This window comes from Suillus subalutaceus (assembly GCF_016647625.1).
Source record: "Suillus subalutaceus strain FC151 chromosome Unknown DFJ58scaffold_176, whole genome shotgun sequence".
NCBI classification, from domain to species: domain Eukaryota; kingdom Fungi; phylum Basidiomycota; class Agaricomycetes; order Boletales; family Suillaceae; genus Suillus; species Suillus subalutaceus.
Window position 1 is genome coordinate 23,677 of NW_024540425.1, and position 16,699 is coordinate 40,375.

General features: G+C 48.3%; 7 protein-coding genes across 7 annotated transcripts; 3 read left to right on the plus strand and 4 right to left on the minus strand.

The window, feature by feature from the left end:
- The first annotated feature begins 110 nt into the window (after window positions 1-110).
- Window positions 111-1,569, plus strand: DFJ58DRAFT_816053 (uncharacterized protein). The gene is given in 5 exon segments (XM_041391735.1): window positions 111-404; window positions 460-545; window positions 599-676; window positions 716-719; window positions 733-1,569. The coding sequence occupies 5 exon segments, from the start codon at window positions 390-392 to the stop codon at window positions 1,105-1,107; spliced, it is 558 nt and encodes a 185-aa protein (XP_041237541.1). The 5' UTR covers window positions 111-389; the 3' UTR covers window positions 1,108-1,569.
- DFJ58DRAFT_147803 (uncharacterized protein) lies at window positions 1,267-1,671 on the plus strand. Its single transcript, XM_041378885.1, has one exon. The coding sequence runs from the start codon at window positions 1,363-1,365 to the stop codon at window positions 1,618-1,620; it is 258 nt and encodes an 85-aa protein (XP_041237542.1). The 5' UTR covers window positions 1,267-1,362; the 3' UTR covers window positions 1,621-1,671.
- A 208-nt stretch (window positions 1,672-1,879) lies between these two features.
- DFJ58DRAFT_816056 (uncharacterized protein) lies at window positions 1,880-2,421 on the minus strand. The gene has a single exon (XM_041391736.1). The coding sequence runs from the start codon at window positions 2,355-2,357 to the stop codon at window positions 2,130-2,132; it is 228 nt and encodes a 75-aa protein (XP_041237543.1). The 5' UTR covers window positions 2,358-2,421; the 3' UTR covers window positions 1,880-2,129.
- Window positions 2,388-5,485, minus strand: DFJ58DRAFT_668993 (cysteine protease required for autophagy; the record flags this gene model as incomplete). The annotated part of the gene is made up of 5 exons (XM_041382750.1): window positions 2,388-3,107; window positions 3,186-3,785; window positions 3,835-4,051; window positions 4,108-4,297; window positions 4,351-5,485. The coding sequence occupies 5 exons, from the start codon at window positions 5,483-5,485 to the stop codon at window positions 2,388-2,390; spliced, it is 2,862 nt and encodes a 953-aa protein (XP_041237544.1).
- A 3,554-nt stretch (window positions 5,486-9,039) lies between these two features.
- Window positions 9,040-9,849, plus strand: DFJ58DRAFT_846524 (uncharacterized protein; the record flags this gene model as incomplete). The annotated part of the gene is made up of 1 exon (XM_041393320.1): window positions 9,040-9,849. The coding sequence occupies one exon, from the start codon at window positions 9,040-9,042 to the stop codon at window positions 9,847-9,849; it is 810 nt and encodes a 269-aa protein (XP_041237545.1).
- Window positions 9,850-10,152: 303 nt separating this feature from the next.
- Window positions 10,153-12,179, minus strand: DFJ58DRAFT_917398 (uncharacterized protein; the record flags this gene model as incomplete). Its single annotated transcript, XM_041395528.1, has 10 exons — window positions 10,153-10,411; window positions 10,464-10,526; window positions 10,573-10,864; window positions 10,981-11,132; window positions 11,178-11,322; window positions 11,422-11,503; window positions 11,552-11,692; window positions 11,854-11,905; window positions 11,952-11,998; window positions 12,150-12,179. The coding sequence occupies 10 exons, from the start codon at window positions 12,177-12,179 to the stop codon at window positions 10,153-10,155; spliced, it is 1,263 nt and encodes a 420-aa protein (XP_041237546.1).
- Window positions 12,180-12,724: 545 nt separating this feature from the next.
- On the minus strand, window positions 12,725-16,082 carry DFJ58DRAFT_917399 (uncharacterized protein; the record flags this gene model as incomplete). Its single annotated transcript, XM_041395529.1, has 18 exons — window positions 12,725-12,787; window positions 12,918-12,926; window positions 12,994-13,183; window positions 13,313-13,331; window positions 13,407-13,526; window positions 13,625-13,766; window positions 14,003-14,076; window positions 14,249-14,253; window positions 14,348-14,372; window positions 14,424-14,439; window positions 14,497-14,583; window positions 14,633-14,773; window positions 14,829-14,954; window positions 15,129-15,257; window positions 15,577-15,593; window positions 15,734-15,740; window positions 15,828-15,912; window positions 16,024-16,082. The coding sequence occupies 18 exons, from the start codon at window positions 16,080-16,082 to the stop codon at window positions 12,725-12,727; spliced, it is 1,314 nt and encodes a 437-aa protein (XP_041237547.1).
- Window positions 16,083-16,699: the final 617 nt, after the last annotated feature.

The window sequence follows — 16,699 nt, forward strand, 5'->3', positions numbered from 1 at the left end:
TTGTCATCTGCGCGGCTGAGTCCACTTATCGTCCACAAAGATGGGACCACAGGCATCCATATATGTCACGCCTGCCACTGATCAGTGATTGCTAATGGAATTCTCTTCGTAGCATTGCGTATAACGGATAATGAAGCCTTCGAGTGGGTGTGGAAGCTTTAACAATGCATTCGTACTTTGTCGTGGCTCGCGTCCACTAGTCCACCCACAAAGCGTTTATGTATGAACCCCACAAGCGTCTGTCCACCGCGAAGCACAATGCCATTTCCACCTCTGGGAATCGTATATAGTCCAGCCCGAATGCCTGCCTGGTATCATCATCACCCCAAGGAGAATCAGGCATTCACCGAAGACAGAATCAAGCAGCACCCTCTATAATCAACTTTCAAATGTCTCCTACCAAGGTGAGCCTAATCACGAGCATACTTTATGCACTAGGCTGAATCTGAAAATGTGCAGGTCTATGTTTGCTCTCAGGCCAAGTGCGGCGAAACTTTTACCAAGTTTACGGAATTCAAGAGACATGAGGCTAGGCATGCAGAAAAGTACGTGTTTATCCTACATGCTAGACTGGTCACTCACATGAGCCTGCATCCAGCGTGTACACCTGCACCTTTCCGGGATGTGACTTTGCGACGCTGATAAAAAGAAGCTTCGATGTCCACTCCGCTAAACAGTATGTGCTCGTGCGTTATCATCAAGGAGTTCATCTGATTACCAAATTTAGTACCTGGCGAGCAACGCTATGGTTGCCCTCATGATTGCACCTTTAGGACCCACGATCCTTCTGCCTTGACGCGCCATCGCAAAACGAAACATGGATATGTTCCTCTTCCGCGCAGCGGACGCGGCGGCGGTCGTGTTGCTGCCCCCTCCGCATCTGACGGGACCCCATCGTCCCAGCCCTCTGCTTCGTCCTACCAATCCCACCCTCACAGCCAAGACCCGTCGTTGGTCTTCTATGACCCGGTGGATAGTGAGGACGACTTTACCATGTTTAGCGAACCCGTGACGACGGCCAATGGGTGGACTGAGGGCTGCATGTGCCCCGAATTCATGCAAAGACGCCCTTCGGAGATGTTTGGTTATGCATATAGGCAATATTAGTTTGCATAAACTCAAGGTGGCTTGTGTTCGTCGGCAGTGAAACCCTCCCCTCGTTGTATACATCTATTGTTTTTCACTTAAAAGCACTTTACGATGTCGTCTAAAGGCTTATACACTCTTTCATAAATGCACTAGTAATCATACGCTCTTTTCTAAATTATGATGTTCCTCAAACATACTGTGTGCCTCTGCTTTCGGGGTCCTTCCGTGACTGTAAAGGACTTGCTTTCCTCCGCATTGCGCAACTAGAAGGGCATGAACGCCCCTGAATCAAACCCAACCAACTCTGCAGCGCCTGACTCCGACTCTACCTTCGTCCCTCAGCTTTCATCTTACAATGACTGCATGACTTGTCGCGTCATAGGAAGCGGGGCGTTCGCTGCCACTGGCGTCTACGCACTGAGCATGGCCCGTCCCAGCGCACCGGGAAGTATATCTAAGTTGGCAAAAGGATCATGGGTGGGTGGGCTTGGGGTTTGTGAGATATCTGTTTTAACTCTTGTTATCCGCTGACGCTGGGCCAAGGTTTTTTAGTGGGGAGCGCCCTGAGGTGGCGAATGTGAAGCTAGATCGGAGAACTTATTCAATGTTGGCTACGCTGTGGCAGTACACACCGGATATAAGTGTCATATGCGTACTATAAATAGGAAATCGAAGGGGAAACTCGTTATCATGACCTGGCCAATCGGGTGGTCTAGCCGCCGGCCGGTGAACTTCACCTGTTTTTGGTTTCATAGTTGAACGTTTGAACGTTGAACTTGGGAGGGCTCTTGTTGAACACGATCCATCAAGGTATGTTCTGATAGAAAAACACTTGTCAGTGGCAGGTTTCGAACCTGCATAGCCCAGATTTTGATTCTGTTGTGGCAACCACTTGGCTAAAACCAGTCGAGATGAGCCTCCGAGGAAACTATCTAGCAAGTCTTTTGTTTACATGCAGCTCACTCTATGATCGTTCTCGCCCACCAACTCCCGATTCAGAAGATTCTGGCCGCTGGGGCTCCGACGAGGTACTTCACCAATCAGATTGAATCTCTAAATGAAAAGTTGATGAACATTGGAAAGCCTAAGACAGGAGAGGGAGATGGATATGGATAACACATCGAGCCAATGCCTAACGTGACGGGTATCTCTACGAACAACCAGGCGAAAGTACATACATAATTACAGGCCCCAAAGGGTCCACCACAGCACAGGCAGCTGCAAGTCGAAATGAAATGCCCGGGCACTAATAAAAAACATACCAACATCACTACAGGCTACAACCAACAAACCCTGGGCTATCTCATATCCTCCGTCAAAACAGCTTTGACGCCCCCGCTCTCGGTGCGCCCCCCGTCTCTCGCACGTGCATTGTTCATCCGCCTCTCATATGGCTCCGCTTCGGACCCATGCCCCCCGTCGTGCACGCTCTCCTCCAGCGACCGCGGGAACGGGAAATGCACATCGGCCTTCACCGGCGCCTTCATTATCACCGCCGTCTTCTTCTTCCTCCCAGACAACTTCTTGCTCTTCCCTTTCCCCGCACTTCCACCGCTGCTTGTGGAACTCGTCGATATCGCTTTCTCAAGAGGGGGCGCAAAAGGGCGCTGTACGGACAGCGCCAGAGGCGTGGGTAGCGACGGATCAACCCAGTCCTCATCATCGTCATCCTCGTCCTCAGCACTAATCTCCTCAAAATCGTCCACTTGCTCCTTCGCCTTGTCTGGTGTGTCCGCCTCAAGCATGGAATTGGGGCCAGGGGTGATTGGTCCTATTGGATCCTCCTCTGTGTCATTTTCTGAGCCCTGACCTTTTGGCACAGGTGAGTGAGAGGCAGAGTGAGTATCAAAGAACTGGTCTTCGTTCTCGAGCTGTTCCTGATCATCGCGTTCCACACCATCTCCGTCAAATTCCATATCGATATCTGGCTCCGAGATGGATTCGAGCCCCATGAATTCGTCCGAGTCGGATGGCCACGAGGGCGGCTCGTCCTGGATCGTGAATATCGGCTTGTGCAACTACCAACGCACCCCACGAGAGAGAGAAAAGAAAACATCAACACCAAAAACACCCGTCGGTATCAAAAAGACGCCCACCTCATTCACACGCTTCCTGAGATCAATCCAGTCTGTCTCGTCCTTGCAAAGGAACCCAAGCAACATACTCGGGTCGAGCCCGCTGAGGGGAATCTTCCGCACGCGGTCGCAATGGAACGTCTGTAGCTCAGAAGCGGGGTACTGCGTCACGTAGTGCTCTGCGACTGGGTCCAGTTCGCTGGTGTTCTCCGTACTCAGTTCTCGTGGGTTGAGCTCTGACCCTCCAAGTGGTGTTGGTATGCTCGCGTTCGCCCAGCGTGGCAGATGCGAGCTAGATGAGCCTGATGTATTCGAGCTCGCGCTAAGTTGATGCTGCAGCGGTGAAGGCGACAGTGGTGCGTGATATGAGAATGTTGAGCTCCCCGTGCGCACGCTTGAAGGTGAGGTAGGCGCGCGGTGGTGGGAGGTGCGCGGGCGACCCGAATCTGGGGTCATCTCGCGTTTAAAGTCATGCGGAGGTGCTGGGCGGAGGGGTACGGCGGTTCGAGAGTGATGCGGATCGAGATAGAAGAGATTGTCAGCCTGTGAGCCCATAAAATAGTATGAGGAAGAGGGGCGCCCGCCGGCGATGCCCACGCTTTGCGGAAAGGTAAAGAGAGCCTTGGATAAACGTCAGGTGTTTGCTGGGTTCTCAAGCGAGTGCTCTGACCTTAATAGTCTCATAGTAGATAGGATTAACACCGTCAATGCCCAGACGGATGCCGATAAGCACAAGGACTGCGCGTTCGCCCCAGGCAGCCCTCATATGTCGTCGGGGTGAACCAATATGCACGTTTGACGCGGCGTATACGTCAGATTGATAAATCACACCATCAGTTGCAATGGAGACACCAAGGCCAGCTTCTGGGAAGGCATGTACAAGCGTTCTGCATGCACAGATTAATCGATTGATTAAAAGGAAAATGTGAGAGGAAATGAATACTTTATGGCGCCTGCAGCAGTGCTAGGCCCGAACCATTGCCCAACATCTTTTCCCAACTCCTTTCCAGCAAGGGCCATGCGGTGTACGCTGAAAGGTGCTTGAGGGAGAGGCGAGTCCAGGAACCACGTAATGATCTGGACATATGTGGCATAATCATTCGTGTGTGCTGGGTGTGGAGGACGGCGCCATTCTGAATAATGAGCAATCAAGACGAGTTTCTTGGGCTATCAGGGGAAAGATCACCTCGACCTAAGTGCAAATGCAAGAGGGTGTTTGCTAATAGTGATTGACCTGTCCGGAGCATACAACCCCACCCTGCATCACTCGTCCAGCCCTTCTCACCCCCGCCTGGCCAATGCCACCTCTTAGGGCGCGGACTCGAAGATACAGGCTGTGGCTCGCAGCAAGTTATATCAGACTCTAAAGCCGAGAGTGTGGAGTCGCGGATAGGAGCGAACTGATTACGGTATGTTAGCCATATCCGTGACGTAAAATCAGCGTAGAAAACAGGCGGCCAATTGTTGGCAGGGTTTTTGGAAGAGGATGAAGAAAGTGACAGAGAGGGGTCAGGTAAAACTGTGGCTGAGGATGATGTGGTAGAACGGAACGATGGAGAGCGGCGAGATTCGACAGAAGGGCGGCGGCTAGGGGTAGGTGGAGGTTCATATCCTGAATGTTGTACACCAAGGAGCCAGATAGGCTCTGCAGATTTGTTAGGGATAGAGTCACTATCCAGTAAAAAGCGCATTGCGCGATCGAGATGTCCTTTGCCGTGCTTCGCGGCTGTGAGTAAGGCTGAGCTCTTGGTCTTAGGGGACGCCTGGGAGGTAAAATTAGACTGCGAGAGTATTGACGGAAGAGACAGGTCTGTTGATGAGTTGGTAAAAGTATGTGATAGCCATCCAGATAGCCGTGTAGGGAGATCCGATATGCGTGTGGATGATGTTGAAGCGTACATGGATGAGGAGGGATGCATATCAGAAAAGGTGCTGAGAGGGCGTTCTGAGCGATTCCGTGAGCGTATAATATCCACAGGCTCGATAATAACAGGTGTTTCGTCAAACGAGTCCTCCTGTTCACTATCAGGGTCAGGCTGCGGGCTACTTGGCTTGTCGTCTCTAAGATTGTTGCTAGCGTTCCCACCACCAAATCTACCGCTCTTTCGCGGGCTGTACTGTGAAAGTGGTGGGCTACTGACAGACGTACAGTTGGATGAACTTGAGCTGGCGATAGACGCAGTGCTGGCGGCTGCGATTGGATCCGTCATAGATTTTGACCTGTCCCGGCTCTGTTTTGCCAGGAATTTGGACAACTTTGAGCCATGTGGTGACGAGGAAGAGGACGAGGATGGAGTGCTGCGTGATGGCCGACCAGTCATAGATATGTCGTGAATGTGTTGGAAGTCGTGGAAAGAGTGCTGGTCGTCGTGGACGACGATGTCGAGAGGGACCTGTGGTAAGCGTGCTTCTGACGTTGTTTGTATGACTTATTGCTTCCGCTCCGACCTGTTTTCGTCGGAATATTGAATCTTCTGCGTCTCTTCTTCACGAGAGTGGTTCTCTTTTAGACTTCTCGACCAATCTGCCAGCTGCGCATGGAACAAGATACTAAATATCAAACTCGGCACAGTCGTATTTTGAGGCTCACCTGCAGGGATATCAAATCTTCAATCACTGGCCAGTGGCAAGAGGCGACGAATTTCTTCCACTAGCTCTTGATCATTCGATGGTGCTAGTAGCCGAGTGAGACTCACTGGCGGGTCGGCTTCACAGTATATAAGACTCAAGAACGCTCCCTTCCCGGGACCCGTCAAAATCTTCCTATTCGCGTCTGCTCTCAATGTGTACAGCTATTACTGCATGTTATTAACCTATTCAAGATGCTCTGTACCGAGAAGAACTGCCTGGTTAACGTTCACACTATTCGCGTTATCAAACATCATCTCTCGGCACAAATTGAATATCTCTGGTGGCCTGATATATTTACCTCGGATTTCTACTATTCAAAGCACGCCTGTCCACGTCGAGTTGCTCTTTTCAGATACGGAGGCAATGCATCTCTGAGCGCCTTCAATATGAGCTTCAAGGCGAGTATGTCATCTCCAGTATGCCGCGGACAGCTGCGGCTACCTCGTGTCCGATCACCCAGCGACACTCAGGAGCGTTTGTGATCACTGGTGGCACTATACCAAAATATCCACAAATTCCGTCCATTCCTGATGCTGTATACATAGGCGGTACTTCCTCTCTCTCGTACCTCGATGATTTCGTGGAGCTATACGTTCTAGTCTTGAGACAGTTTTCATTTAACTGACTCCTCGGGCGCCGAGCAGGGGATTACAGGGTTTCTGGATACCTGTCTCAACTCGCTGTGTTAGAATTGTGAGTGATCGAATTATGATGCTTTCTGACAGCGCAAGCGCACATAACCCTGCTCCTCACAAACCCAAATAGCTGACCAACTGGCTTTCAGGTCTTCACTCTTAGAAGAGTAAGCCAAAGGACATCGTTTATGCCATAAGCACATACATACGAACTTCTCACTGCAGGGTCTGTCTATCGTCATAGGATAACGATGAAAGAATGATACTTTCTTGCTAGTGTGAAGAATGCGAACACATGGTGTACATAACAAGCTGAGCACTGATTGAATGTAAAGAAAATAGGATACTAAAGGCTTTCTGAATAACCTGGAATTTCGTGTGTTTCATACTGCCTTGGCGATAGTGCTCACGACTCGTTCCGGATTGTTGATGATAAGTCATCATAGTTCGGACACAACTGCTTCCACGTACCTACAGCAACGACAATGAGGTCAGGGTATTGAATATCAGAGAGGCCTTTACTTGTTATTTTCAAAGAAGTATCGTCGGTGTCTTCTGCGAACACCACAGCCATACCCCTACAGAATTCGGATCAGATAATTCATCCGACTGCGGACTGCAAAATAACACTAACAGGTCAAGGTGCCAGTCAATGTGGCTAAAAGAACGTCACTAAACCATACACAACAGCTATATTGATCATACCAGTGGAATAATCATGGCCCGGAATTATCGGTTCTAAAGCATTGTCACCTGCAACACCATTACTTGTCGTATCTCGCCGCACAGGATTGTAGTAGTTGTATGTATCGCTTCCAGCACTTCTTACAACGGGGAAGGCGTACCGTGTGAAACATGAGATAGAACGAACCGGATATAATAAGTCATACCAACATCATGCAAGTGGAAAGGATGCTAGAGTGGTACATGAGAAAAGCGAAGGAAAGAAATATGGATTCCTTACATATCCCTCGGGCTGTCCGCCTGGTATAGACAGCTCGATTGTTTTGTTAGGTGGCAAGATGAAAACAGACCCGTAGAGCTGCAACTGAGAAGCATCCAATTGTCCGGTTAAGATTTGCAATAAAACGGGAATGATCGGCGGAGTATCCATCGACGAGATATTGCCATCCCACACGCTGACGAGATTCAACGAGACGTCTGCGCCACCGACCCCTGGAAGACCAGGGGCAGCAGGGTTTTCCAGAGCATGCAAATTCAGTTCAGACAAAGGGTTACTTGAAATCCAATCTTTTTGTATGGGGTCTCGTTGCAGAGCTCCTTCATATCTAAGAATCGCAGAATTTTGACCTCCTGCAAAGGTCGTGTTAAAATTGGGGTTTGTCCGAATCCAATAGTTGTCGACCATCTGATTTGCATTCAGAATTAAAGAGTACTGTTGTCCAGCCAAGATTTGGATTGAGTTAACGGCCAGAGGCAATGTGTTTTCACCATCCGCCTTGATAACAGTAAACGTGTGGCCGTCAATCGAGAACACGAAGCTTGGTTTGCATGCCATATTTATTAATCGGATACAGTAGCGTTTTCCCTGCACAACGCTGAGAACAGAAAGAGGCACCGTCCTGACTAGGGGTGAATAGTATCTGTGAGCATGAACTGGTAAATTAAAAAGATGATGGAACGGGAACGTTGACGACACGAGGAACATGATAAGCACAATGTGCATGTGAACTACGACATCGATCAATGATCGCAGAGTTTCCGATAAACGTTAATGACTAGTTGGCACACCGACATATTCTTGAAATCCGAATTCGAAGAAAGACGTCGATCCCCAAAAATGATCGTGGTTCGGCACACCAGTCAAGCGTGGCACCATAACACCTCATTATTGGAATAATATTCCATAGCTTTATGTCACGTCGAGCGCCAGACGTACATGTAATTGAAATAGTCAGCAGTCTCCGTGGTGTTTAATGGGCTCAGATCTATCGTGATCCAGAAAATCCGGGGGGCATCGACGAGCACCGTGACGAAATAGAGGGGCTGAGGCCATGATCTACGATAATGATCATTGATCATGCGCTCCAGTAATACGAGGGAAAGGTACTGATTTCATTTTCTTGATACGTGAGCCGAGATATTTGCGAGTAGAGATTACAATCCTGCGAAAAGAATGAAATTGCACACCCTCCGTTATCTTGTCCCCCTGATAGGAGTAATAATACACCGCGACTATTGTGGAACGGTATAGATTATAAGAATGCCGCTGTTGCAATCAGTGAACCAATTGAAGGTACGCCCAGACTCGCAGACCCAACAGGGTGTCGACAAACTTGGGAACGAGCCTATGTGACACTCACGTGTTGAGATGCTTGTATGGGGCAGAGGTGCTCACCAATCATCTGTGGTACTTAATCCATCAAACAAAAGGCCGACTAGAAAGTGAGCCATGCTTGTAAAAAAAATCAATAGGCATTCGTACTATTGTTCAGATCTTTCCACAATGCTCGGGCCACATCGTGGGCGCAAGTGTCAGTCATGCCACAGTCTGTCTTCCACAACACTTTGACCTTTGAAACCTATATAAACCAGAGCGGCGGCACTGTAGAATGCACCAGACTAACCGTCAATATCTGTCCATCAACATGTCACGCCTCGAATCTTTATCGCCGCTGTCACCTTCGAGCACATGCTGGATACCGTCTAGCGCCGATCACTACACGACGTTTGAGGGCTTTTGCTCCCAGCCGCGGTACAGCATCCCTCAGAGCCAGTCAGCGGATCCATTTACAGCATCCTTTGACATATTCACGCCTCCACAAAACCGAATGAGCGCAAAAATACGCCCAGGGACGTTTGTTGTTTTTGCGTTGTCAACAGCAGAGCTCGCGCAAGAATATCCAGAGGACTCTGAGGACTATCGCAAAATCTGCCAGTACACTCCTGGACGTTATCTCGGGCTTGTAACTTCAGCGTTCGTGCGATGGAATGAAGACGATGGCAGCACAGTCGAAGACGTGATCGTCCACTTTGTATCAAAATATACGCCACAGCCCTCAGTAGTTGCGAACAACTTCATCCCCATCTTTCCTGTCAGCAGCACCGTACCGGCAGACAGCTCTGCGCTCCACACGAGCATCTTGTTCCCGTGGATTGACCACAAACAGTGGACGACATTTGGGGTTCGCCTTCGCGTCTGCCAGATAAACCCATCGGCGCTGGTATTCGAACTTTGTAACGAAGATTTTGAGCGCTTCGAGGATAAGGCGGGAAACGATTATAGCCGATTGGAATCTCTCGATGCGACATTGGACGGTGAAGCCAAAGACACGCTAGCAAGACTTTTGGTGGCACCATTCGCTTTGCCAGCTGAGATCTGGTTTGACATTAGGAATCATCCGGACATAAAGGAGCCTTCGTGTTTCATTGAGGATGTCGACTCTCTTGAAAGGTGACTCATTTAGCGACGTCATGTTGATCTGTTCCTGGTTCTGACTAAATGATAAATGATTTTAGTATCATCGCAGGATGCACGCCAAGACATCACGAATGCAGTGCCCTTGACGAGGAGTGAAAAACATAGCTTGATTAGGCGGTTGGAGATTATGTTACATGTATGTGGATACTATGATTGATTTGCAAATCACAAGATATGGAAAGTTGACATCGGCGCGTGCCAGCGAAGGTGCTAAGGCTTCAGTGTGAATATATAGCATCTCATTGTAGTCGACCCACAAATACCGCAAGTATGTAAGCCGCTATTTACGACGGCCAGCCGTGCGCATTCGTGAACGGCTAGGCTTGCGGCTAAGTTGGCCTCGATCTTCCACCATCGACTCCTGAGTGATTTTGCTTATCTCTGCGTCCCCAGGTGCAGACGATGACTGCCATCCAGGGAATGTCCTTCGTGAGGCGTTGCTACCGACTTCAAGATACTCTTCCCTTGTAACAACGTGGGTGGGGAACGCAGGATCATTCGCAAAAGCAATGGCAGAGCGATAAGCTTCGGTCACAGCGCTGATATTTTGTCATGTTGGTTATAAATATGATCAGTGGATGTCGGACGCACTCTTCTGACCGATATATTTGCAGATCATATTCAACCGGGGTGAGTGACAACAGTTCGGATGATCTGCAAGCAGTTATCACATGATATGTCATGACATAAAAAGTCTTACAATCGCTCGTAAAATCCTGGGAAGTTGGTACTACCACCGATCTGACCAATATTCGCCCAAAACATGCCTCGAAGGTCATCCGGAAGGAGCGCGATAGACGCAGTCACGGTCGCCGCCAGCCCTGATTGTTCTAAGCCTAAGAGGATGTAGTTCATTTGGTGGTGCAGTATCAAAGTGTCCGATGTCATCGGGACGGAATAATAGTTCGGGAATTGTAAATCGCTCATTTTCCATGTGAAGGACTTGGTCAGTGGTTGATAACTCCTCGTTGGGAAGCCTGACGCGACCGTGCCTATTGATTGCGAAATTTGGCAGTACATACTCCTGAACTATGCTATTCTTTTTAGGATTCGAGCTTTCAGGGGTTAGGTAATTGCGACATCGCGAAACGGACATGATCTTACCGACAGGTTTCCAGGTCTTCGAAGAATCTCGTAGACACATAACAGCATGTCTCCTTGGCATGATTCATGATGTAAGTTTCATCCATCATATTCCACTGGCGGTATGAGACGAGTTCTTTGAGATGGTTAGTCATTAACTTGCCGCCGACATCGAGTCTAACCATATAAGCAGTTATCTTTTGGTCGATTCATATAACTCACCTCTTCACGGCATACCATTGTATTTGACTGTTGATGATGGGTACTACATGCGTGAAACTGAACCCCGAATCAATGACAACAAGGCACTCGGGTGGTGACGGTCCGCCTGCTTGAAAGAGACGGCCAAAGGGGATTGTTGCAGCCGCTTATGAAAAAAAAGCTGAGGGATGCGCATCAACGTCATAGATGTCCAAGTGGGGATCTAGCGGGTCATTAATGACCATGGGTCCTCTCAAACCTTCACCTGAATAAAAAAATATTTGGCTGTTTACTCCGATAAAGAATGAAATTACCAACAGTACTGGAGCGTGAAATGTGAATGATACCTGATGCACCGTAAATGATCATTTCCGCGGTACAAAGCCGTTCCACACCAAAATGTCCCGCTCCGGTTTACGGGCGTGAAGTCGTACATGAAAGAATGCCCAGACACTATGGGACATTGGGTAGGTCACCATAGCAGTTCCGTCCATCTCGTTCGACAAATGTTTCTTGATTCCATGCCAGTGCTGAAGCTACGTCAGTGCGATCCCAGAGTAAAGACGAGACGAAAAGTGGATGTACTCCTGTTCATCGATCCATTCACCAACACACTCGTGACGTCGATTTGAAAGCGCTCGCCCTTGATGCAGTCAATTTTGTTGGCATAAACAGCCACATAAAGCGAACTTCGTACCTTTACTGCTACGAGGACTGGTCCAGGGTTGTCACCATTGACCACGATAACACTACAAAATCAATTAGATACGTATGAGCCCTGTATCAAGTACATACTCTTTTACGAGATCGTCTGGGGAAACCTTGGCATTTGAAATGACTAGCTGGGTGTTGAGTGCGACACAAGACGATACAAATGTCAGACACAAAGTTGATAAAGACCAAAAATGACCCGTCATTACTGCTTGTTCTTGTATACTGCAGGGCAAGACTCAATTCAGTGAACCATTATAAATGAGATATTGTCACGTTTACCTTAGGGAATTCTCTGCATCCCTCGCACATGGCCAATTCCAGTTCGAGTCCAAAGAAACCTACGTTGGGCCATCATCAAGGTTTGTGAGTGAGCACTAATATCCAGGCTTATCCCTACATAGCCAGATAGCAATGTATCGTGTTGTATACTTGTCTATCTCAATCAAGTAGTACTTGAGAACAGTAGAACCAGCGCCGCCGGTATATGACACATCCGAAAGTCTAATCTCAGTAGGGTAATGCAACGAGCAAGTGGGATCAGTGGAATGTTAACGTCACTGATCTGGGGCTTTGCGAGTGATGCACGAGTCCGACTCGCCACTGAACGTAGCATGATTTGGAACACATCCCGATTTGAAAATCCAGCAATGCATTAGTCTGCTGGAGGCAGACTGGATAGATGGGAAAATATTACCTTCTTTATTATGGGAATGCATAGTGACTCGAGTGCGATTTCGCCGACCGTCCTGTCGTGAGTCGTGCTTTTTGCGCAGAAAAAGCATCTAAGGCTTGCTATGTGGCCCACAATTAGTACAGCATGAGAACCAAGTGTAAGTAAACCCCCTGATGTTATTTCAGTCGAAACGTTTCTGAATTCTGATGGCCAGGTGCTCGAGGAATTGTGCGACTTGTACGTACTACAGGGCAATGATGGTTGTGTGAACTTTTAGAGTCCGCGATTTTCACGGATGCCGCGGTCGTCTTATCAAGGCACCCTAAAACTCCTCACGTGTTTGCCACATGTTCCTAAGTTGAACCCTAACTTACCGACAACAACTTTGATGGTACACAACAGCCTCAGAGCTCTTCAGCCTCAGACTCGAGAGTCCCAACGTCGACTTACTGGCAACTGCGTGACCATGCCAGTGACGACCAAGTGTGATAAGTATGATGTGTTTATTTGTTTTTCTGCGCAAAGCCTGTCACCACTCCTTTTCGCTATCTTTTGTCGTATCCCTTGCCACCACTGTCTGTCCGTTTTTTGGTCTAGTTCCATTAGTCTGTTATCTTCTCCTGGTGTGTAGATCACGCCACTACAAGGAATATGACAAGCAAGGTTTCAGCCGAGTTCATGGTACCCTGTTATCATCCGGATCTACTCAGTTCCTGCAATCCCTGAGCAAACAAGGAGTGAGGAGTGTCCTGTTACCCCTCCGAAGTACTTTGGCTCCCCAAAGCTTTCTAAAACAAGGTACGTGCAGAGCAATGTAAGAACGCAATCACAAACCTCGAGCTACAAATTTCCCTTTGACTTACTTACCCGAGTAAGAGGAACAGTGCCAGCGGCGATCAAAATCTCTTGACCACGAACGAAACAACTTTCTGGCGCTCGCCAACGCGAACAACAGCGACGACGAGACGCCACGTAACTTCGATCTACTCAACCTACAACTTTGAACTCGATTGGGAGTTAGATCAAAACGGCAGGTATGAGTCTACCCGCCGTTCTCATCTAACTCCCAATCAAGTTTTACTGCCCTCCACTGCACCAAACTCCACTTTTCTGTCACTTTCGTTGCTCCCATCCTTCTCCATTGATTGAAGGCGCGCATTTAGTGCCCATGCCCTCGTATGGCCACCGCTGTCCTCCACCAAAGCCCGCCTTCCCAACTCATCCTATATTATGCCGCCGACAACGGACATGCCGTCACGGAATTATTCAACGTCGATGTTTCCGGCCTGGAGTATTGTACTGCTTATATCTTATCGGCAACATCGCCGGGTGTTCCAGAACACGAATTCGGGCCGGTTCCACCAGCAGGTGGAGGGAGACTGTAGGGTTGCGTAGCAAACGTTAGGCAAATGCAGATGACAAGGAGCTTAACCTTATGCACGAGCAGAAAATACCTTACCAAGCGGTGCTGGAGATCTTGACCTTGAGGCAATGCCCGCACCTTGTTCTTACCGACATTTGGCAGCCAAAGTACTACTCCGGAAGGGTAATAGGGCACCTACTAGGAGTAGGCTATAACTCTACCAGAAACAGGTTTCAGCCACCGCACGCAGCATTTCACGAGTTTAAACGTTCAAGTATCGTACTAGCTACATTAATACAAGCCAGCTAGAGCTTTTTTTGTCGCATAACGCGGAGTACTAACCCTTCCTAACCAACCAATGGTTTCATTATAATAAGTATTCCGAGGGAATTGTGATGCAGCACTCAGCTGCATTTTCAGTGGCGTATATCTATAGCTGACCTGCGCTCGGTCCGAATCATGTCCCCTGGGAGAATCATGCGATCATGAACGAGGACGAGAGGTCAATGCCACTCACGATCCGATCCCATTTTCTATTTGTGCCCTGTAGTCCATTAATCAAAGCAACAGTAACAGCTTGCTTCACAGACTCTCCGGCGAATGTGTTGTTGATTCACCCCCAGAGCATCATGCAACCAGCGTATTAGACTTGAGCCATCAGGAAACTGGATGTCTCTCTGAGTACAAGAGGTAGCGCGTGAGCGATTATATCAAATTATAGCACACAGCAGTGCTCATTGTGTAGATAGACACCTTCCCGTCGGACACGGCATCCCACAGCACTAGTACTTGCATGATCGTCTTTTTCTCAAGCTCAACCCTACCATAACCATCTTCCGCGGGGTGAGAGATGCCAAGTGCTCTTTCCTCCGGGGTGAGCCATGTGGTATTGTGAAGTAAAATCAGGGAGTATGAACAACACGCAAATCGCGATGAAGATAGCAATACTGCCCTCGATGTAAAATAACCATCTACAGATCGTCCAGCTTTGGTCAGTAACGGGATGTTGTTTCAAGTTCTTGCCTTGACCAAGATTCCCCCCGCATGCCTTGAAAATACCAGATGCAATCGAGGCCCCGAAACCAAAGGTGAGAAAACTTGCGCCAGAAACGAGAGCTGCTCTCACGGCGAGGTCGTCTCGTTTGTACCATCCAGATATAAGAAATAGAATTCAGGGGTATAAAAGGGCGCTTCGTTAGACATCGACAGAGTTCACACTCACATAATTCAGAATATAGATTACCACGATAACCAACATATGCAAGTCGAGCTTCCCTAGTAGTCTCCTCTCAAGATCATCATGGGCATGACTGGGCACGCTGGTAGGCAATTCGTTGATCGCGTTCGCAACCTGTTCTACATCGTCAAGAACAAACATCATTTTGAGGAGATAAACACACAACTGGGAACTTGGTATTGCTGTTCTTGGTGCCTCCAAAGACAGTCAGGTGAGAGAATAGTGATCTAGATTTACTGCAGCGGGAAGCCACGGATGCGGCAGTGTATCATCTGATAGGTCATTCAATGATAAGAATAGTCTATACTCTACAGCAAGACGGAAATGTCAGCGAGTGGCGATAACTTCCCCTGCCTGAAACATCCCATCTCATATTGTACGTAGGAATAGCCATGGCGTTATCCGCTTGTGCAGTGATGTCATGAATACTCACTAGTGCACTCCTCAGTACTTGTCAAGGGTCAGATAAAGAGAAGGGGTGACTGAGTGTGTGTTTCGGTTCGAACCTGTTGTGTAACAGAAAACCTAATTTTGGTGGCGTACACAAACTTGAAACGTCACAAGTCAAAACAAACCTGAGTTTGACTTACGTGGGCCCTGATTAATGATTATGTAAATTACATAAATATTGACTGTTTAATTCACTTATGGCATCGGAGACAACTAGCCCCACTGCAGACGTACCTGATGGGATTGATTCCAAGTGATCAAACTTGTATGCAAGGCTGCGGCTGCATTTCTCGGAGCGGATGCTGACCGCATGGGCGCACTTGGATAAAACACCATTAACTTGAATATTATTACTTTACAAGATGAGGCGAAATGTAGCCAAACATCCACTTCTCAGAGTTGTCAGACCGGGAGGAAGACATTCACTTACGCCTGTGTCAGCAGCCAATCTGGCTGGGTCACCTCGGTAAGCTTCTGACTCCAGAACATATATTGACCCCAGTCAGCTAGAGCGGCAACTTGAAGCTGACCGAGTCTAAGACGTGTCGAAGGCAGTGTTTCGTGCGATTATCGTAAGTGAGCAACCGTGACACGGGATTCATCCAATGGCGTCATTTGAATAACCACGCTTTTCATTCGAAGCGAGGAGTTTTCAGTTCGGCCTCTGACGTCATGAGCAGACGTTCTACTTGGAATGGAGTCTGCACAGGTTAGCACCACACTAACTTCTATATATAGCCTGAAGGAACAATCTGCCAGTATTTTAGCCGACTCAATGCTGACGATGTCAATATTTGACAGCACCACCTATCACGTTGACAAATTCAAGGCAGTGTTTTCTATGTAGAACGTGTTATTCCCATCGATTAGGGTATGAGATCGTGTAGACGGTAATTACTTGGGAAGGCTATGCAGTTCAGGTGAGTACACGTTGGTAATTATGTCCCCATGCTTATAGCTAGTAGGCCTCGTCGTAACGAGGTGTATATGTCACGATCGGTGAATCGCAGCGGGGTTCCTTGGTTTCTAGAAAGAACATAATCGATGGGACTAATACGGACCTTCCCTTCTATGAACTTTTGCGGTAGTGACGTTGATATATATAC